Here is a 22,679-nt window from a genome sequence, read left to right as displayed (position 1 = left end):
CAGACCAGGTCAACTGGTTCAAATATAGCAGTTTCATACAAATTAAAGATTTGTGAAATGGGAAATATAAAAAAAAGCAACTACTCCACTAGGACAGCACAGTGGTTAGTGCAGCTGCCTCATAGTGCAAGGGACCTAGGTTCGATTCTGGCTTTGGGTGACACTCTGTGTGGAGTTTGCACTTTCTCCCCATGTCTGCGAGGGGTTCGTCCGGGTGGTCCAGTTCCCTCCCTGTCCAAAATGTGCAAGTTAGGTGGATACGGCACGCTTAATTGCCCCTTAGTGCCCAAAGATGTGTCGGTTATGTGGATTAGTCACGGTAAATGGTAAATTATAGGTATAAGGCATGGTTAAGATGCTCTTTTGGAGAGTCGGCATAGCTGTGATGGGCTGAAAGACCTCCTTCTGTACCGGAGGGAATCTTGGGATTATGTACTCAAGTAAAGAAAACACATATGTTTTCTGTCATTTGTGTAGATCAAGTGCTTGACGCAACTAAATAAACTGAAAATAATGACTGCATTGTAAGCGTCAAATTTTATTGGGATGCCAGGAGAACTCAATTAAATCACAGCTGCAATATGTTACATCTAGAAAATACAAATTCACATTTGAACATTATTTACACAATAGAAATTTTGCCAGATTTCAGCCTTTTACTGAATGGATTCTCTCTCAGATACAGTTATTCATTTTTCTGACCTCTTTTCTTACAGACTCTGCACATAGCCCCTGGGTGTGGAGATGGTGCATGAAACAGGCTGTGACAAAATAATGGAAGGATTATATGAACCTTGAGTCATAGTAGAAAACGGACTTGGAAAGTGGTGAGAGAGATTTGTAAACTAGAAACATGGAACGTCTACTGGAAAAGGTGACAACAATTTAAGATAAGAAATGCCTGTGTGTTACCTTTGTCAGGTCCCTGTATATTATGCACTTTCAGTCAAATAGTTTTCTTAAGCTGAACACAAGCAGACTATTAAAATGGCTACTGTGAATTATGTAACCTTTAGCATTTTGAGCTTCAGTCGATCCTAAATCTCAAGTGAATATCTAATGAAATATGGACATTCACAGCCATCCAGGGAATTTACACTACCTTTTGTTTGAGGATGGATCCAACCAAAAAACCTATAACATTCCAAATAAACTGGCTCTTGTTGTTTCACTTTGGACAAATGGGGACATTGAAATTCAGTTTGTGTAAGGTGGATGTGAACAGATTGTACCAACCTTCCATTGTATTATGAAGATTTCCCGTATCCAAACTAAACGGGGTGAATCACAAGGACAGCATGGTGGCACAGTAGTTAGTGTGGCTGCCTCATAGCGCAAGGGATCTGGGTTCGATTCTTGCTTTGGGTGACTCTCTGTGTGGAGTTTGAACTTTCTCCCCATGTCTGTGTGGGTTTCCTCTGGGTACTCCAACAGCAACACAGGATGATTAGAATCATCATGTACACCATTCTTTGTTTTGAAAAAGGACGTTAAATTTGTGGAAGACACATGATGAGGGAATCATTTTGCTGTCTCATTTTACAATCAGCAAGAAACTGCTTTCAGAGTTCTGCCAAAACCTATTAAACTAGCTGTAAGTCACCTAAGCAGCCAGTGTATTAAACAGCAATACCTTGAAAGTGGGAGATCCTACAGAGAGAGAACTCCTTGACCTGATCCAGTTAAAGTTCACCTAAAAACTAGTTCTTTAGAAATTCAACAAGAAACCTTCACTTTACCAATCCTTTGTTTCAACTTCAAAGCATCAAGACTATCCAAGAAACAACAAGCCTGCTTCATGCTAGTCTAAATCAGAGAATGGGATAATTATAACAGTATATTAGTTTAATTCATATCTAATTTTTGTGTATTTGTGAGATGTCACATTTAGTACAGGGTGAATTTGTGAGAATTAATAGCCTTTTATTTAAATTCACAAAAGTTTGTTGCTATGTTATTTAATTGGGGAGAACAATCTGAGGGTAAAAAAAAACACCCTTTTACACAAATGTACTGATTACAGACAATTAAAGGAAATAGATGAATTCTGTTCATGACATAGGTAACAGAACTTAACATCCATGAGAGTGAAGGCTTTGCAGTACCTCCAACATTGACAAATCCTGGGCATACTCTCCCATTGACCAAAGTGTCCCTGAGCATGATAGATCCCCAGATGGCAAAACCCAAGAACTTAAAGAATAGTGAATCAGGACCCAGTTCAGGCTTGCACTGATTTTTTTAAAAGCTCTAAACTGCTGGTCTAATATTGAGAGATGAAGGGTAGAGAGAAAGAGAGAGAAGGTATTCTCAGAGCATGCATGAGAGAGAGGGGAACCCACAGAGATAGTGATAGAGAGAGACAGAAGAGAGAGAAAATATGGTGAGAGCAAGAGGGAGAATCAGAGAGAGAAAGGGGAGCATAAAGAGATAAAGATATAGAGAAGGACATACAGAGTGACAGAAATACAGAGAGCGAGAGAGAATGGCAGCATATAAATGCAGCAGGAGATGAGATGACCTTCTGAGGATTTCCAGCATTTTTCTATTTATTTTTGTTTACCAGCATCTGAAGGGTTTTGTTCTTGTTTCATTTTCAGTTCTATGTAGATTTATCAGGGGGCCGGTGTGGTGAAACAGAAACTGACCACCCCATACTGGGGAGAGGAACTCACAAACGCATTCATATTACTGATCTAAAACCAGATCAAGATACTGTGGCACCAATATTGACTCAATGGTGGTTGGCATTGTAGAGTAAAGGGGAGGTTAATCTAGTGCTAGCTACTGAGCATGTGTGTGAAAATGATGTCATTTACTGAAGCAAGAGAGCTGTGAAGCTAATAGCTCCAGCTTTGCCTTAGTCTTAATTAACCTTTATAAGTAGTATGTAAATAAATGTATTTTCAACAAATGATCATTTTCTCCAGTAAGATCTCATCTATCATTGAATCATAGAATTCCCACAGAGCAGAAGGAGGTCATTCGGCCCATCGAGTCTGCACCGACAACAATTCTACCCAGGCCCTATTCCTGTAACTCCACATATTAACCCTGCTAATCCCCTGACACTACGGGGCAGATTAGCATGGCCAATCTACCCAACCTATACATCTTTGGAGTGTGGGAGGAAACCGGAGAACCCGGAGGAAACCCATGCATTCACAGGGAGAACGTGCAGACTCCACACAGACAGTGACCCAAGCCAGGAACCTGGGTCACTGGCTCTATGAGGAAGCAGTGCTAACAACTGTGCCACCACGCTGTCCCAAGATTCATTAGTTTCTCATTCTAGCTTAGGATCGGCATGATGGCACAGTGGCTAGCACTGCTGCCTCACAAAGCCAGGGATCCGAGTTCAATTCTGGCCTCGGGTGATTGTCTGTGTGGAGTTTGCACATTCTCCCCATGTCTGCATGGGTTTCCTCCGGGTATTCTGGTTTCCTCCCACAGTCCAATGATGTGCGATTAAGTTGATTGGCCATGATAAATTGTCCCTTATTATCAGGGGGCTTAGCAGGGTAAATATGTGAGGTTACAGGGATAGGATGGTGGGTGGGAATGTTGTCTGTGCAGGCTCAATTGGCTGAATGACCTCCTTCTGCGCTGTAGGGATTCTATGATAAAAATCTTAGTAACAGAGGCACAGCCAGGACAGCCATGGGTAATGCAGCACAATGGGGAATGACAGTGGTGGCCAAGCCTAACTGATATAACAACAAGCTGCAGCCCAACCTCCACATCAAGCAATGAAAATTTATTTTCAACAAGTTTCAGGAAGGTGACAACTTAGACTTCAGAAGGAAAAAGGGAAATAAGAATACTAGTTGAAGTGTTTTTTTCCCTTCTGGCTGAGAGCATGGCACTTTTCTTGGTGAGACTATAATCTTTCTTACACCAACCAATACAGAGGTAGACACTTTCAGAGGCTATGTCAGCTATTCGAAATTTCGGGTTCATTCTGTTCATAGAACATAGAACATAGAACATTACAGCGCAGAACAGGCCCTTCGGCCCACGATGTTGCGCTGACCAATTAAAAAAGCAATGACCCTCTAACCTAAACCAATCCCTTTCCATCCATAAACCTATCCACGGACCTCTTAAACGCCCCCAAACTAGGCGCATCTACAACTGCAGCAGGCAGGGCATTCCAATCCCTCACCACCCTCTGGGTAAAGAACCTACCTCTGACATCCGTCCTATAACTACCACCCCTTAATTTAAAGCTATGCCCCCTCGTGAATGATTTGATAGGAAACTTGAGAAAAATGAGTCTACTTGAAGAGGCCGCTGACAAAAATAGGGCTTATGAAGGATCACTGACAGAGGAGTCAGATACAGGTATTAATCCCTATTGTAAATAAACCTCAGGAAATTAAAAATGCAATGACGATTGAAACACCGATTTTCATGTTGAGACGGATGAAAGAAGCTTTATCCATCAGTATTCACAACATGAATATATAGCCTAGGATCGTGAAGAACATACCTGACTGAATATTTTGGGACAGCTGTATCTAACTTCTTCATGAAATTTTTGGGCAACATTAAACTTCTTGGTTAACTTCTGCACACTGCATGTTTTCTTTGCAGATGGTGCTGCTGAAAATACACACATATCTGAAAATGAACAAATTCCCAATGCCGGTGGAAATGTGGCAGGAGATTTCTCCCATAAGCCTTTCAACATGAGCCCCCTGTTGCCTTGGTGTACCCCCTGGGTCTTATAAACACATTCTCCCATACCCATGCCTCAGGATCAATAGTGGGTTGGAGGGGGAGTGGGAGGGAGAATTTGGTGGGAGACCCAAACTTTAGTTTCACACTGGCGTGAATTTACAGCCAGGACTTACTGAAAGAAGGCCTGGGGTGGAGGCCGTCACTGACCCTGGACCCTGGACCACCAGAGCAGTGGATGGGGAGAGCATCTTTCAGATGGATCTTGCAGCTTCAGGATCATCCAGGAAGCCCACCTTCCTGCCTCAGAGTGTTCACAGTGTTCATTTTCTTCTTCAATGATGGTTCAGTGATGTCTTTTCAATATGGCACCCGAGTATGATGGCAGGACGTGAGTCATCAAAATGGCTCAAAACACCCGATGCATGATTAGTTGCACCAGAGATGGAAGATATGTTTTTCTGACAGCCTCCATAGCAGGTCCCTATCCCCATCCCTGCCTCAGGACTTAGTTCCAGGTGGGGGAATTCTGCCCATTGTTTGGGAAATGGACTTTTCAGTCCACCAAATTACTTCTCAGAAAGATGTTTTCCAGCAATGTAACTCACCTATGCTTCCACTTCCATTGTCTGTATTGTTACTGTTATGTTAATGTATTCTGATTTGTTAATAAAGGTGAAATCCCATGCCCCAATTAGAATTGAGTGTGTGTTGTTGAAGATCTAAACAATGGCAATTATTTTGTTACTGCAAGCCTGACTTCATAAGTGAGGACGCTGCTGTGGAGAGATGGAATTAAAGAGAATCTAAGGCACTGGGACACCTCCAGAAATTAGGAAGTAGAGGAAATTACTGAGGACGTATGTGATGGAGCCTGTTACTAGATTGTGCCTGCAGATGGCAACAACTTAGTGCTAGAAATAACTTGTCATACATTATCAATTATGATGGACTCCCAGCATCTAAGTCTTCCAAATATTCATTATGGCTGATATATCTAATGAGTAATGAATACCAACCCCATCCCCCCATCCCCACCCCCACCCCTCCTGCCTTTCCCCATCTAAATTAAGAGCCAATGACCTTATTCTTGTTGGAATGTGGTTCAGAATGTGCAAATCCAAAATGGAAATATGCCTACACAAATTTACAAATGAAATGAGGAAACTATGTAATTAAGGAGGCTGGGGTTTTATGACTAACAGCAGATTGTTTGCATATTACTGCTATGTGGATTCTCCAACACATGCAGCAATGCAAAATGCAGTCAAATTCAATAGATATTGTGGAAGTTGGAGTTGTTACCACCCTGGGGAAACAGTAGTTGGTTTGTCAAGTATTCAACAGCTTGTCAAGTATTCAACAGTCTGTGCAAGTTGCAAAGATTTGCTGGTCTCTGCATTTTACGTGTTTCCTGAACAACTTGTCCCAGATAAGTGAGTGGGCAAAAATATGGCAAATGGAATTCAATATGGGCAAGTGTGAAATCATCCAGTTTGGACCCAAAACAAATAAATTGGAGTATTATGTAAATGATGAGAAACTATGAATTATCGAGTTTTAGGATGCCAGAACAGAAATGCCAAGGTATATTATGAAGCCAGACTAGACCGCAATTATTTTTCTACTTTTTGGCATAAATGTGAGAAAAGGGTGTTTTCACCTCAGGAGCGACAAATTAGGGATCTTTTTATCAAAACCAGCTTTATTTATAACACAGTTAAACACTTCAGTGTTGAACAATCTTTAAACATGAAAAGAAACAATTCTTAACTCTAACACTTCACATTCAGTTCCAATTAAGTAATATTTTTCTTATAGTCTTAAACCCCGGTTTAAAATTAGCAAATACGTGCATACTTGCTTTGACTTTGGTTAACAGTTTTGAAGCTCCCAGAAAAATAATTTATAGAGAGGGAGAGCTGTTTGTAGATTTCAATCTTTAAACAATCCTCTCCAGCAACTGAATCCACAAAGCTGCTCTTCTCAGCCACAAACCTAGCTTCTCTTATTCCTAGTATCACGTGATTATATGTTCCTATGTACCTAACTCACCTTCCATTAATTTAATCAAGAAACATCCCAAGGGTTCTTTTCTTTGGTAAACAAAAGTTCATTAAGCCTTCTGCTAAATAAAAGCTCACATGGCTAAAATGAGTGATTATCCTGCTTTCCAGGATCTGCCAAACCAACTGATTGTAACAAAACACAAGCAATCCCCACTTAAACATATATTAATAGTACAGTATTATTACATAAGTAACAAAGAAATTGGGAGTCCACACTCATGAATCATTTATAACAGATAATAGAGCCGACGAGAAGTTTAATCATTCTGGAGTATAGAAAAGAGAAGACTTGGTGTGGGTCTTTCAAAACTGTCAAGGCTTAGAGGCTTCAATCATGAGAACGGGCTGCAGAAACTTTATTCTCTTGAACGTAAGTGATTGAACAGAGAACTGATTGAAAAGTTTAAAATATTAGAAGGAATTAATAGGCAGACAAAGAAATATTATTTCCTTTTATGGGAGAAATCAAGAAAAAGAACACATAGCCTTAACAAGTGAGCCAGGCCATTCTGCACTGAAATCAGGAAGCACTTTTACGCAAAGGCTGTTAGAAATCTGGAATTGTCCCAGGCTGTGAACGTTGGAAGAATTGGATTGTTGGATTTTTGTATAATGAGGCTATCATGGAGCAAGGCAGAGTAAATGGATTGAAGTACAACTAGTATTTATATCTTTAATCTTTAACGGATTCTCAGGACAGGCTCAAGGGGCTCATTCTTGCTTTGATGGTCCAAACTGTCCCATCTGGTCCAAAATCGACAATGAGTCTAAAATGTTGGCCAGTGAGACTTGCTACCAATGTGAGCTTCTAAATGAAAATAATAAACTGCATTTGGTTTCTGTAGTTTTGAGTAATGCTCATTAGATTCTGTTTAATACTATCTCTCCACAGGAGCGTCCTTATCTATGAAGTCAAACTTGCAGTCACAAAAAAATTGTCATTGTTTAGATCTGGTTCCAGAGATGTGGGGGTGTAGGCACTTCAGTTGCACAGGAAGTAGAGAAGATGAAATTATTTTCTGTAGAGCTGAAAAGGTTAAAGGGAGATTTAATAGGGCAGTTCAAAATCAGAAGCGGTTCGAATAGAGTAAATGTGGGGGAATTGTTTCGAATGACAGGAGGATCAATAACCAGAGGTCACAGATCTAAGGTAACTGGGAAAAGAACCAGAGGAGAAAGAGAGGGCACAGTTTTAAAGCAGTAATTTGTTATGATCTGAAATAGGATATTGGATGGTTTGATAAAGTCTGTTTAGAATGTTTATTTTATGTTGGTTTTTAATTCAATATTGCGGCCAGGGGCAAGGTAAGACATGGAACTCTTAGTAAATAGGGGTTTGGGGTAACATTTACTGATACTGGAATCAGCAGAGTCAATCATGAACAGTCCAGTGAGAAAAGTGATATGTTTATTACCTTCTCCTTTGCCCTGCTCTTCCCTTCCTCTGTGGCTGTTTGCCATTAGACCTCGTGGTAAGAGTTGTACCCTCATAATGGCAAAGTTGTGCAGGATGCAATGGACCATCATAAACTTTAATATCCAGCCTGCTGAGTATGCCTGGTTTCACCAGGGCAGTTAATCTTTTTGACTAAACAATAAACTAAATCAAATTAACTGAGGGCCAAATTAAAAGGGAAGCTCCCAAAAAGAAAGGAACCACCCGAAAGTGAAAACAACTCAGAAAGGAAACTCAAAACATCAAACCAAAATGTGGTTAAAGGGGTCAATAATAAACCCCAGCTCTTACGGTGCCCAATGAGCATGGACGGCCTCAACAGTGCCCTCGGACATCATATGCTCCCTCTCCAGGGATCAGGGCAGTCCAGGCAGCTGAAATATTGCCTAAGCAGCCCAATGGTCGACTCAATTACACTTTGTGTAGCAGCATGTCTTTCATTATATCCATGCTATACATGATTGTGTCATGTGTGCACTGGAGTTGTGAACCCTGAGGTCAGCAGATAACCCTTGTTGTCCACTACTTGATCTGCAATTGTGCCTCAAATGCTGATGGTATAACATGTGGATTGGTGCAGAATGACAGCACCATGACTGCTTCCAGGAAACCTGGTACTCAACTACATGATATGATGAATATAGTCACACACCAGCCAAACTTTAAAGAGCTAAAATTCCTTTTGCTTTTGGTCAATCACAGCATTGACATCCACCATTCGCAAAATGATGCGTCCAGTCAATAAAATCCTGCATCATGGGGATTTTTGTGATGCCATGTGTTCCCTCAGCTTGCTTCACAATAAAGAGACAATAAAGTGTGTTTAGTTCTTTTTGCATAAGGAGACTCTATGACCATCCCTCCCACTCCCCACTTAATGCAGCAAATTGGCAGATGTAGCAAACATCACCTAATTCAACTTGGAAGGAGCCAGATGCATAAATGTTCACAGGCACAGTCACCTTCACAGCCACTGACAATGTGGGTTTTGCTCTGTTTTGAGGCCATGGTTGTCGCTGAAGCAGATAGAAGATTTCATTGAGTATGTTTTGTCTAAATGGAACGTCTGATGCACTTTTTTTCACTGAAGTTGGAGAATTGTAACCCAAAATGAATGTGATCCCTGGCAGAAATTCTTCCCCTCCTCCTTCTTCCAGCATCTTGCTCTCCTCTGTTTCACCTCTGTTTATTCTCCCTTTAGGTAATTGGGGATGGAAACTACTGAACCCACAGTGAGACTGGAGTGGTCTAATCAGAATTCTTAAAGTCAGGGCAAAGTACTTCCTGCCACAAATTCCTGATGGACTTCACCAATTTTAAATGGAAAATAAATTGCCAAACATTTCAACAAACCTAGCGAGAGCCAACAGCACTCAATAAACATCTAATCTGGAAGTAGCTAATGATTTTTTAACTAACTTGTAAGGATCCTTCCTGCATGTTTAGCTAGGCTAGATTATTTTCTGATTGTATAATTTAAAGGCTACAATTTTAAAATTATGATTCAGAGTGAGCATTACCTAGAAGACTGAGTTCCAGGATGAGAATGTAAATTGCATGCTCATTGATGTCATGATCTGCCTATTCTGTATACTGTTAGGAACACTGTGTAGCTTTAAATTTCATTGATATTTATATTTGTGTGTTCAGAAAAGTGGAACATGGTTTCAGGTTCCTTTTCTTTTTTGAGAGATTGGTACCAGGAAGTCCCTGCTAGCAAAAAAGGCAGGTTTTCGGGATTTGTTTGTATACATACATTTTGAGTGAGGCTTTTCAACCTGAGATGGGTTATAATGTAATTTAGTAGCATGGTGATTTGGGGAAAAATAAACAAAGTAGAGAGAGTGCTGCTGTTGACGAATGACAGGGGTTCAGTGAAACAGACACCAGGAAAGACAAGTTCAGAGTGAGCATATCAGAGAACGCAGGAGTTTTAAGCTCTTTCAGAAGAAATACTGAAAGGCTGAGTTTAGGGAACTCATGTGTTTCTTCTGCTGCTGAAGTAATAGCCAGTTTGAAGTACAGTTATGGTTGTCTCAGGAAGAGATGCTAGCTAGGGAAAAAAAAAATTTGGTGAATGCTCAGAAATCAGCTCAAAGTAACCATTTGCAACTAGGCCTGCCCAAGCAAAAAACCCTGGTGTAAGATAGTGGTAAATCTTCACTGGGTTTTTGTGTCTATAAGTATATTGTTGGGATAAAAGAATTAGTGTGAATTTGAATCATTTTCTGGTACTAGTATTGGAATCTTTCTAATCTTTCTGTTTGGTGTAATGTAGTTCACTTTTCCTAGCTAATAAATACATTATTACTTATGCTTAAAGTTCAACTTCTGTGAATTTATTCAGTATCTTTCCTCCATAGTTTCCATAAAAAACCCAGCAAAGTTAGGATCTGCCAAGTCAGGCTTTACCCTGGGATTTAACTTGTCCAGTATTAACTGGGATCGTCACAATACTTGCAATGCACACTCTCTGTGCAAACACTAACACCCTACCCAAAATGGTATTTGGTGTGGCTTGTAATGGAAATATGGTAAAATCGGGGGACGTCACTTTGGAAGCAAAATGATACCCATAACACAGATGTCTGTGTATGAAGGAACTGTGGCTTATAATTTTTAGTTTATAATTCTCAGACTCTCTCATTTTAAGACTGTGATCTTAAGATCCTAAACTGTAAAACATTATCATCTTAAGATCTCATAATGATAGATCATGAGTATTGTGGAAAATTCCAGTACTATGATTCTAATTTTTAAAATAATTCTAAACCTCCATGACCTGTAGGATTGTATTTTAAGATTATGATTCTATAAGTCGCGATGGTTAAGAATCCATGATCCTAAAGTCTTATCATTTAAGGCTACATACTGCCTAATTCTAAGACTGTACAATTTTAAGGTTAACTATGTTTGTTCAGGCGGTGTAAGGTTCTATAATTTAGAATTAAAGCTTTGATTCCAAGATTGTACAATTCCAAGCTTCGGTTATTGTCTGACTGTATAATTTTAAGGCTGCGATTCTAAGATTGCGAAAGCCCAAGAATCTGTGTCTATACGATCTCGCGTTGCTGCTCGGGATTTGAGTAGTCGATGCTTGAGAAATGTTGTTTGAAGCTTGCTACTACCACACTGCAGAGCAGACAGAGTTAGTTCTTTTCCTGTCTGCTGTGTTCCCTGCTCTCGCTCTCCTGTTGGCTCCGCTACATTTCTGGCATTCCATCATCACCGCCTCCCCCCCCCCTCCACATTCCGGTTGAACCATGGTGATCAAAGTTTTTATCGCCTCCTCCTCTGGCTCCAAAGCGGTAAGAGAAATAAAACAAAAATGCTCTATAGAAATAATTTACAAACTGTCCTTCAGCTGGTCAGGCTAGAACAAAGAAAATAAACCAAAAACAAGTTAAGAGAGAAACTTCATTCAGGGGGATTTAATTTCTCCCTGGCGGGTTGATTGGTTGATTCCAGCATCCGCAGTAATTTGCTTTGATGTGATATTGATTGGGGTTAGTTTTTGCTGCGAAGTTGAATGCTGTGTAAGCGTTGTTGTTTTAATTTTAAATATTTGGGGATGTTGTAACTTTTCTCTCTTTTTAAACAATGTCCCCCAGGACTGATGACAGTTACTTGAGCAGAGTGTCTTAAAGACGAGTTGGATTTCCCGAATGGTTATTGATTCAGTTGCAAAGCCGGTGTGGCATTGAACGGGCAATGTACATTTATCTCAGCTGATCTGGACAATGGGAGAGGGGGGTTTAAATGGCCTCTGAGCAGCGTTTCGTTCTGCTGGTTTTCAGGATACGCTTTTGTTAACCAGGGCAGACGAAACTTCGGTGGCCGCTGCTCCATTTATGCTGAAGTCTCCGCTCATTCTGATACGGGACAGGAACTGTTCATGCAAAAATCCAAGTTTTTTTTTCTCGCAGAGTCGTACAGTAAATGGGAAGCAAAATGCAAGTTAATTTAGTAATGTAATATATCCCATGCTCTGATCAGTTGGTTCGTGGGACTCCTGTGCCGGAGTTTCAGCTTGTTTTAGACTGGAACTTCCAGTCCAGACAGCCAAAGGCTGACAGTTATTGTAAATACATTTAACTGTGATTGCCAGAAACTTTAGCATGAGTCAAATCTCTGGTGAGATGTTTGTGCTTCTGGAACATGGAGAAAACAAGAAAAACAAGTATAACTTGGCGGAATTTGGAATTTTGTACAGTTAACAAAGCCTTGCCGTCCACCACCAGAATGTTTGGGCAATTAAGTTTTCATCTGATTTATTATTGTCACATGTATTGAAAAACAGTGAAAAGTATTGTTTCTTGTGTGCTATACAGACAAAACATGTCATAGAATACATAAGGGAGAAGGAAAGAAGTGTACAGAATATAGTGTTACAGTCACAGGGTATGGAGAAAGATCAGCTTGATATAAGGGAGGTCTATTCAAGAGTCTGACGGCGGCCGTTCTTGAGTCGGTTGGTACATGATCTCAGACTTTTGTATCTTTTTCCGGATGGAAGAAGGTGGAAGAGAGAATGTCTGAAGTGCGTGGTGTCCTTGATTATGCTGGCTGTTTTCCCAAGATAGCAGGAAGTGTAGATGGAGCGAATGGAGTGTGCAGCCCATGAAGTTACACTCTCTTCCTGCTGTTTTTCAAATCTTCAGCCTTAGATTTTCACAGAAGTCAGACCTCAGCTCCAGAAGGGACTCTATTGCACATTGAGATTGCACAATTTTATAAAAATTAAACAAAAATCTGCATCTGTAGGTCAATTTGTTTAACCAACAAACATTTTGCAGAAGATCTAGAGTCAGTTTGTTCACTTTGTCTACTTCATTATCCCCATTGAAACTTGCGTGTTGTCGAAATTGAAGTTGCATTTTGGTTTTGTCACGATGAAGAAAAAGAACCTGCACTTACATAACACAACCTAGGCTTCATCCCCAATCAATGTACCTTTGAAGTGTAGTCACTGTTAGAATGTAGGGGAACACAATTTAACACATGGTCAGGTTCTACAACCAATAATCTGATAAATATTCTGTTTTAGTAATCTGGTTGAAGGATAAATAATGGTTGGGATATTGAGAGATCTTCCCTGTTGTTCTTTGAATAGTGCACTAGAATCCAACTGAGAAGACAGGTAGTGCTTTAGCATAATGTCTCATTGGGAAAATAATTGGTATTTCCCAAAAATTCACTGGAATGTCAGTCTAGATTATGTGCTCAAGTCTCTTGAATGAGGCTCGAACCTGTGATTTCAGACTTGAGGTGAAACAACAACCAGTACTGATTGAGTAGCAATACAAAGTAGTTTCCATAGCCAGCTATGTTCCTTCCACAATGAACATGGAGCAATATCATTTATAATAGTTCCACAGAAACAACATGAGGAATGAAGGAACAACTTATCAATAAATTAGCTAGGAGAGGAAGAGATGATGCAACAGTGTACTCCTAAAGGTGAGTATAATGGTCATGGTCAGTGCTTTGTTCTCAAAGATCTGAAGTGAAATAGAATGGGTGCAACCAAAACAAGTTGAACAAAAACACAATGCTGTCATCAGCCTTTGGTTAGTGGTGGCACTGACAATTTTGAGGGTTGGAAGCTGTGGGGCCAAACCCCAAACAAGGCATGGGCACATAATTGAGGCTGTGAAAATTTAGGGAATGCTGCATTGTTGAAAGTGCCATCTTTCAGATGAGACATGAAACCAAGGCTCGCTGATGTTTTTAATTCACTCGTAGGACATGGGCATCACTGGCTGGCCAGCATTTACTGCCTATCCCTAGTTACCTGAGAGCAGTTAAGAGTCAACCACATAGATGAGGCTTTGGAGTCACATGTAGGCCAGTCCAGAAGAGGATGGCAGATTTCCCTCCCTAAAGGACATCAGTAAAGCAGATGAGTTTTTCTGACAATTGACAATAGTTTCAAGGTCATCAGTAGAAGGTCCCATGGCACTAACTGAAGAAAGATTTTTGAATTCATCTAATATTTAAGTCCAATATTTATCCCTAAACAGATTTAATTCATGGTAAATGCTCAGGGTTACAGGGAAAGAATGGGGGGAGGGGGGCATGGGTAAGATGTTCTGTAAGAAAGTCGGTGTATACTCAACAGGCCGAAGGCCTTCTTCTGCACTGCAGGGATTCTATGATTCTTTGTGATACTTTACACTGTACTTACTTGCCAAACAAAAATGGTGACTGTTCAATGGCTGTATATGGCATAATGGGGCATAGACTAAGGGAGTGATTGTATAAAGCACTGTGTCCAGATTATGTTTACTGTTAATAAGGGCAGTCTGAAAGAATGGGTCAACAAATATCATGATCTACATTGATGACTTGGATGAGGGGACAGTGTGGTAGCCAACTAAAGAGATAGATGGAAAAGGAAGCTGTGAGGAGAACATAAAGAGCTGAAAATTCTGGCTACGCCAAGAGTAGGAATGGAAGTGCGTGGGTCCAAAGTGCCAGTGTTGGCCAATGTGCCAGTTTACCACTGTAGTTACTGTGCTAGCCATTTTTGCAGGCTTTGGATCTGGCAGGACTATCCTTCCCCCTTTGTGATGGGTAGCTGGTTAGGCTTGTTAAGAGTTTCATTAGAGCCAATTACAAGAGGCAAACTATTATTTTCCAGCACTCCCGACAGACTGAGAGATCCTCTCTATCTGCCAGAGTCAGGGTGGGTCAAACTACCTGCTGCTTTGGCCCCCATTTCTCACCCCACCTCATCTCAACTCTTCGCCCTCAAGCCCTATGATCCTACTCTCACCCAAAGTAGTGGCTGTATCAGTTTTTCACTTAAAGATTTAAAAATGTTGGGGAGTATTCATGTTGAGGCATCGTCTCTGTTACTTACCTTCCAATATAAACTTCTACTGTTCTCAGCTGGGAAGCGTCTGGCCATTCACCATTGAGAGCCCACCCACTATCCTTACATGGACAAGGAAAATCCCAATGAGTGATTGTTTCACCATGAAGATGAGTTCAGGACTTGTGAATAGTCCTGATTCTCGTTTCCCACTCCCCAAGGGAAAATCCATCCTGAAGATCCTACAAAGTGATATGTAGCAGTTAAGGCAGTGGGAAAAGAAAATGATGGATGTTGTATAATGTGGGAAAATCTGAGGTTGTCCACTTTGGTAGGATGAATAGAAAAACAATGTTATTTAAATGGAGAGAGATTGCAGAATGCTGCAGTACAGAAAGATTTGAGTGTCATTGCAAATGCATCACAAAACATGAGCATGAAGGTACAGCAAGTAGTTATGAAGGCAAAAGAAGTTTTGGCCTTTATTGGAAGTGGGATGGAATATTAAGCTGTAGAGGTTATTGGTGAGACCACACCAAGAGAACTGCAAATAGTTTTGGTCTCCTTTCATCAGGAGGGATATATTTGCATTGGCAGCAGTTCAGTGAAAGTTCACCAAACTGATTCTTAGGATGAAGGGATTGTTTTGTGATGAAAGGTTGAGCAGGTTGGGATTATACTGATTGGAGTTTAGAAGAACGAGAAGGATCTTACTGAAACATTTAAAATCCTGGGCAGACTAATCAGGGGAGATGCTGAAAGGATGTTTCCCTTCTTGGGGGAAGCTAGATCGAGGGGGAACAGTTTCAGAATGAGGGATTTCTATTTAAGATGACAACAAGAAGAAATTTCTCCTCTCAGAGAGTTGTGAATGTTTAGAATTTTTATCTTAGTTAGCAGTGAAGGCTGACTCCATGAATGTGTTCAAGGTGAGATAGACATTTATTAACTATCAAGGAGTTAAGCATTATGGGAACAGCTAAGAAAGTGGAATTGAGAGCAAGATCAGGCCAGCGGTGATCTTATTAAATGGCGTAGAAGATTTAAAGGGGCTGAATGCTCCTATTTGTTTTATTATGTTTGTGCTGTTGAGATATGAAGTTAGGGGAAACTCAGTGAAGGATTTCAATGTGTTCTCATTGCATGGAAGGAAATTGCAGGAATGAGAAATGATCCAAGTGCATCAACATGGGTATGGTCACACTTTCTAACAACTCACTTCAAAATGCTTTCTCAGCAGATGAATAAGCTGAGTGCAGGTAAACCATAAAGTTGTGACATTCTTGACAAGTACAATTTTTCCTTAGTGCAAACATGATAGTTAATGTGACGGTACAATTGTCCCATTGTGTGTCAGCTGTTTCCAAACCTGGAAGCGTCCATTTACCAAAATGACAAAGAACCTTTCAAGAGTGAATGGAGGTGAGAGACTGTCGAGAGGTATTTTGTGAACATGAGGAATTGAGCACCTTATTAGCTAAGGGAACAATGAATTGATTGTAACTTAAGGAGTATCTTCATACTTAACAACTGTCACCTAGCCCAGTGATTATTTTTGTTTGCGGGGAGGCCAGGGTGCAGTGGTTTTGTAGTTGGACTCATAAACCAAAGACCCAGAGTAATGTTCAGAGAACCTGGGATCAAATCCCATCATGGAAGATGGTGAAATTTGAATCTAATAGAAATGTGGAATTAAAAGTCTATGACATGAAACAATTTTGTAAAAACTCATCTGGTTCACTAATGTCCTTAGGGAAGGAAATTGGCTGTCCTCACTGGACTGGCCTATGTGTAACTACAAATACACAGCAAAATGCCCTGAGGGATGGGCAATAAGTGCTGGCCCAGCGAGTGAATCCCACATCCCATGAACAAATCAGAAAAAGGAACTGAATAGATTAGTGCAAGAAATGTACTTTTATTTATAGTGCTTTTAAAATGAGATTCAGATTTAAGTAGGAGCAAAGAAGGAGAAAAAGGGAGATGATTGAAAATATGAAGCCTTTCAGGAGGTTTTTGGAGGTGGCAAGCATGAGGGGTTTAGGATGAGAGTTCCAGAGTGTAGGAAGCAAACGTGGCTGGAAATATAAATGTATTCAAAAAGACAGGAATGGAAAAGGCCAGCTGGCTCGAGTCATAGAATGATAAAATCCTACAGTGCAGAAGGAGGTCATTCGGCCCATTGAGTCTACGCCGACAAAATCCCACCCAGGCCTTATCTCTGTAAACCCCATGTATTTATTCTAGCTAGTTCCTCTGACAATAAGGGACAATTTAGCATGGCCAATCCACCTAACGCGCACGTCTTTGGACTGTGGGAGGAAACTAGAGCACCCAGAGTCTATGTTATTCAGTTATGGTTCATCACATGGATCCTAGTGCCCCCACCCACCAGCCCCCATGAAATAGGCAGGAAAAGGCAAACAAATACTCAGACACCCTTGGCCAACTCAAGGAGCAAGGGATCCAGGAAAATTTCTTAACCCTGTTCCCTTGAAGTCGAGTTGCAGAAGAGAACAATGAACAGAAAATAAATGACCTGAAATGCCATCTACTATTGGTGCCATAATGGTAGAAGGAAGAGGAAGGGAAAGGCCTTAGATCAATAGGAATATTGGAATATGATCTTGACACTAAAATAGAAGAGAGATGAAGGTGCTGGTGGATCCTGAATCAAGGAATTAAAGAATGGATGAACTGAATATTTTTTTCTCATGCACCCCTGTTTTGAAAAAAGTGTAGTTGGGTGAGTTGCTTTTAAATGTTCATTGTCAGCACTGAACAGTTGCTGGACATACTCACAACAGATCTGTAATATACAGTAGACAGCTGTAATGACAACCATCTGAACTCAAAGGTACAGCCTCAAGAGGAGGAAATGTGCTGCTTCATGTTATCGTGAATCCCCCATTCCACTGAACCACTCCGGTATGCTGGTGGTCCCTGAATATTCTAGCCCACCTCCCTTCTTCACCATTCTGCACCCCTCCTGACCCGTGCTGTTGGCCAGCAGGGTGTAAGAGACAGACGATTTCCTGCTCTCTCTGGCCATTGAGCTGCCCATTTCAGCCTTTATAGCTCACTGGCCATTTGTTGATGAGGGCTGATCACCAGCATGGTTTGCTTGGGCTGCTTCCCCCTGTATCCAGGAGAGATGCGATCACAAAAGCTGACTGCCTACTCCATTACTATTCTCAATTGAAACAACCTGATCCCTGGAAATTAGGAGGTGACGGGCTTTTCGTATGTTTCTGCATTTCCTCACTTACTGACATGCTTTTTTGCAAGTTTGAATGGGAAGAGGGGTCTTTGTGAATGTCATGGAATACTTGCATTTATATAGCACCATTCACAACATCAGGAGTGCTTCACAGTCAAAAAAGAATTTGGATAATTTACACATGGTAAGCTTCCACAAGCAGCACTGTGACCAGATAATGTTTTTTGATGTTGGTTGAAGGATAAATACTAAACAGGGGACTAAAGACAGCTTCCTTACTCTTTCTCAAAATAATGCCATGGGATCTTTCAAGTTCACCCCAGAGAGGGCAGATGAAGCAGGGTCTAATGCATCATTCAAAAGATGGTGTCTTCAACAGTGCAGCATCCACTTGGTACTGCACTCAGTGTTGGCATTTGCAAAGGGTTATTTAGGAAAGAATGAAAATCATGGGCTGATTCCGAGTCAGTGATTGATTTGATGCTATAGATTTAAAATTAACACAAAATTATTGCTTTTAAGAAATATTCATAGAATCAGAGAATCCCTACAGTGCAGAAAGAGGCCATTCGGCCCATTGAATCTGCACCAACCACATTCCCACCCAGGCCCTAACCCCATAACCTCATGCATTTACCTTAGCGAGTCTCCCAGACACTAAGGGACACATCTAACCTGCACATCTTTGAACTGTGGGAGGAAACCGGAGCACCCGGAGGAAACCCACACAGGGAGAATGTGCAAAGTATTCCAAACAGCAAAATCTCTAATGTTTGATAGACTGAGAGAGGTCACTCTTCTCCTTTATAAACAGGTCCTAAAGTGAGTTTACACGTACTGCACAGGAGAGAGGCCATGCATGTTGGAGGCAGCTTGGTTGACTGGGACTGGATCTGTTAGTTTTGTTTTGTGGTTGTTAGTTTTGTCTGTTTTGCCACCAATTGTGAATTATCTGGCCTGCCCCTTCCAAATCCACCCTTTGGATAACTCCCAGCGTTCTGCAGTGAGAGTGGAGCTTCTTACAGCAAGACTGGGGTGGGGAGGTTACTTGGGACCGCCACTGTTTACTGCTCACCGATACATCCCCACACACCCATTCCAGCATGAAGCTGAGTTACTGAACCTACGTGTGGGCCTGGGCTTTTTGAAATCTCCAGTTTGCTTGGGAAGGCATCAACTTGCTAATTGCACAAACAAGTGGAAGGAGGGGACAGTGCATGAGTTGAGAGAAAGCAGGTTTTTTTAATGTGAGAAGGAAGAGAAGCTTCTGTTAATAAATGAGCCACTGTTCAAAGGTGCGCTCCTCTCTTGTGGTATAGTTCATCACCGTGGTTACAGTTTGAGACATTTTGAACAATGAAACTTTTGAAAAGGTGCTCTCAGCAATGAAACTAGCTCCACGATGCAGAGATTCTCTGAGGGGAAAGTAGATTTTTATTTTTATAAAGCTTTAGGTTGACTATTTTTATGTTGCCCAGCCCTTTATTGGGCTGGGGAGAAAAGCAATTACTGTTTAGCCATTTTAGAGCCTGTGTTTCGGTTTACTTGGAAGCCACAGGATGATGCTGAAAGGCTGTGGAAGATAATGTTGGATGGATATATTTCTGAGGCTTTATGTATACATTGCATGTTATGGCAAAGCCTTGCATTCTCTAATGACGCTTTGTATATGGCATAATGAAGCTTCAGATAAACAGTACATCTATGACCAACATTTGTATATACCGTGTGTCTCACATAATGAAACTTTGTTTACCTATTAGATCCTTTTAAATTTGCAATGTGCAGTGTCTTTTGTGCCAAAATTTCACACATATTTACATTACTTCTGCTAATGAAACCTTTTTCTGTGTGACTGGAGAATTGTGACACTATTGACACCAAGGTTCTCCCCTGTTTCTGTCTACCTGACATTTGTTATTAGGTTGAGTTGGAATGTCCTTTCTACTCAACATGGTAAAATCAGAAGAATTTTGGACAGTATTCTCCCAAAAATTTCTAAGCCCCCAATGTATAGGAAAATGGGAGTAAATCCCGCTGTTTTTTCCAGTGTGATTTCCAGAATGAATCTCTGACACTCTGTGCATCACAGAATGCCTCAGCGGGATTCGCTGTGAAAATCAGCGGTCGGGGCCTATTCCCACACGAGAGCTGGCAGCATAGTGCTGAGTGGTTCATTGCACATGTGCCAATCTGTTAGAGCGGAGTCAACGCACGCACAGTGCTCCCCCTCCCACCTCATTGCGGGTCTCCTGATCGCTGGCCAACCCTGCAACCCTCCCATTGCTGGCCTTCTGAACCCTAGACTTCCCCGGCCAGCCTAGATGTCCCACTCCCTGTTGGACAGTCCCAGCACCTGCGGCCCCCACCAATCCAGATGGTCAGCCCCAACAGCCCTCACTCCCTCTCTCTCCTAGTCATCTCAAGTGCAATGTGGCAGTGGGTCCTACCCACCCCCCCCTCCAACCCCCCCGCCCACCGCCCCCCCCTCACTCACCACCGCCAACCCCCCCCCCCCTCACCACCGATCATTCCACTCCCTTAGCACTGCTTGGACGTGCTAATCATATTAAAATTATGACTTTAATATGATAATCAGCTCCATGCCGATTTCCAGCACAGAGCTGATGACGCTAAAATACGTGGTCCTGGAAATGTGTGGAGTCTGTGATGCCAGCGGGAATCTGGTCGAATGGCCCCCCTCTGATGTCTCCTGGCCGCTGCACTACCCGAGCAGGACAGCAGGCTGGAAGGATCACCCCGTTTATCTCTCTTCTTGATGTCCTAAAGTGATTCACATCAAATGATTATTTTTCCAAAAGCATAATCGTTATTAGGGGAACTGTGGCATTGAAGTCACACATGCCCGAGTGCCACAAATAGCAGATGAGATGAGCAGATTAATCTATTTTCGTTCTATTGGTTGAAATAACAATGGTGTCCAGGAAAACACTACTTCTCTTTGAATATGCCTCTGGCTAACCTCATTATTGAGGTTATGGTTTAGTGCCTCATTTGAAAGATGGCATCTTTGCCAATGCAGCATTCCGTCAAACTAATACTCCGGTGTCCGCCTCGATTGTGTGCTCAAGCCAGTAGTCGTGAGGCTTGACTATTCCAAGGCTGGCCTGATTATCTTCCCATCTCAAGAACCTTTGTAAACCTGAGCTTATCCAGGCCCCCAAAACTTCTGAGAACTCCGCTCTCCTTGAATTCTGGCCTGTTCTACATCCCTGCTTTTCTTTGCTCCACCATTGCTGGCCAAGCTTTCAGTTGGTTCAAAAATTCTCCCCCTTTACCTTTCTGCCTCACCAACTCTTTTATTTAAGGAGTTCCTTTAAACCCTGCGAAAAAGCTTTTGGTCACCTGCTCGAATGTCTCCTTCTTTGGCTTGATATCAGTTTATTTTGTTTGATTATACTCTTGGGAAGTGCTCTGTTAAAGGCACTGAGGGGAGGCAGTGGCATAGTGGTGTCGTCACTGGGCCAGCAATCTAGGTAATGCTCTGGGGACTCAGATTCAAATTCCACTAGAGCAGATGGTGAAATTTGAATTCAATTAGGAAAAATCTTGAATTAAAATCTAATGATGACCATAAAACTACTGTCAATTGTTTTAAAAACCCATCTGGCTCACTAATGTCCTTTAGAAAATTAAATCCACCATTCTTATCTGGTCTGGCCTACATGTGATTACAGATCCACAGCAATGCAGTTGACACTTGAATGCCACTCCATTCAAGGGCAATTAAAGATGGGCACTAAATGTTGGCCCAGCCACTAATGCCCACATCCCATGAATTGAAGTAAAAAAGCAAGTTATTATTATGGAGTTCCAAATCAGAGTCAAGAGTGGCATTGGCATAAGCCGCCCTTTTTGGTTTCTGCCAGTCCTTGTGACCCTGGCTCTGATTCCATTACTGCTTTGGGTGCAGTAGCTTTCGATCTGCTGGACCCTTGAGTTTAGTTTTGTACCCTATGTCTGGTGAATCACAAGGCCTCTGGAACATTGTCCTCTCTCTTCCATATCTGATGAAATCTAAATCCAGGCTTGCAGTTTGGCTTCCCGACCTCCAATGATTAGAATTTCATAAATATGGTCCTCTCACACACCCAAGTAGCTCAAAGCTTTCCAGGACCAAGAAATCCACTTGATTATCACCGAATGCACCACTTTAAAGGTGTGCTCTCAACACTGCCAGCACAAGCGCACAGAATCCACACTGTGCACCATCTGAAAGATGCATTGCTGCAATTGGCCAAATTTTCTTTGACAGGGGACCTCCCCATGATCTCCGCCATCAAGAACAAGGCACAAGGTGCTTGGGAGTACCTTTCAGTTTTCCAAGTCGCAGAGCATCCCGATTTGGATATTTGCATCGCTGCAGGGTGCCAGTCCTGGAATTCCCTATCCACTTCCTAGAATTGTGACAGTACC

General features: G+C 41.6%; 1 protein-coding gene across 2 annotated transcripts in view; it reads left to right on the top strand.

Moving 5' to 3' along the window:
* Positions 1 to 768: 768 nt before the first annotated feature.
* sh3bgrl (SH3 domain binding glutamate-rich protein like) overlaps positions 769 to 22,679 on the top strand; it is a 64,014-nt gene continuing 42,103 nt past the window's right edge. Inside the window, exon 1 of one of the 2 annotated variants that reach the window (XM_080187384.1) lies at positions 769 to 874. In XM_080187384.1, coding sequence (XP_080043510.1) covers positions 854 to 874 — 21 coding nt within the window. In that variant the 5' untranslated portion in view covers positions 769 to 853. Of the gene's footprint in view, positions 875 to 11,322; positions 11,514 to 22,679 lie in introns of those variants that run through there. The other variant, XM_080187383.1, reaches the window with a different exon arrangement.

The sequence above is a fragment of the Carcharhinus amblyrhynchos genome, chromosome 4 (assembly GCF_965287045.1).
Source record: "Carcharhinus amblyrhynchos chromosome 4, sCarAmb.v2.hapA, whole genome shotgun sequence".
Classification (NCBI taxonomy): domain Eukaryota; kingdom Metazoa; phylum Chordata; class Chondrichthyes; order Carcharhiniformes; family Carcharhinidae; genus Carcharhinus; species Carcharhinus amblyrhynchos.
Note: the sequence above shows the minus strand (reverse complement) of the source record. Positions and strands in the feature narration are given on the sequence as shown.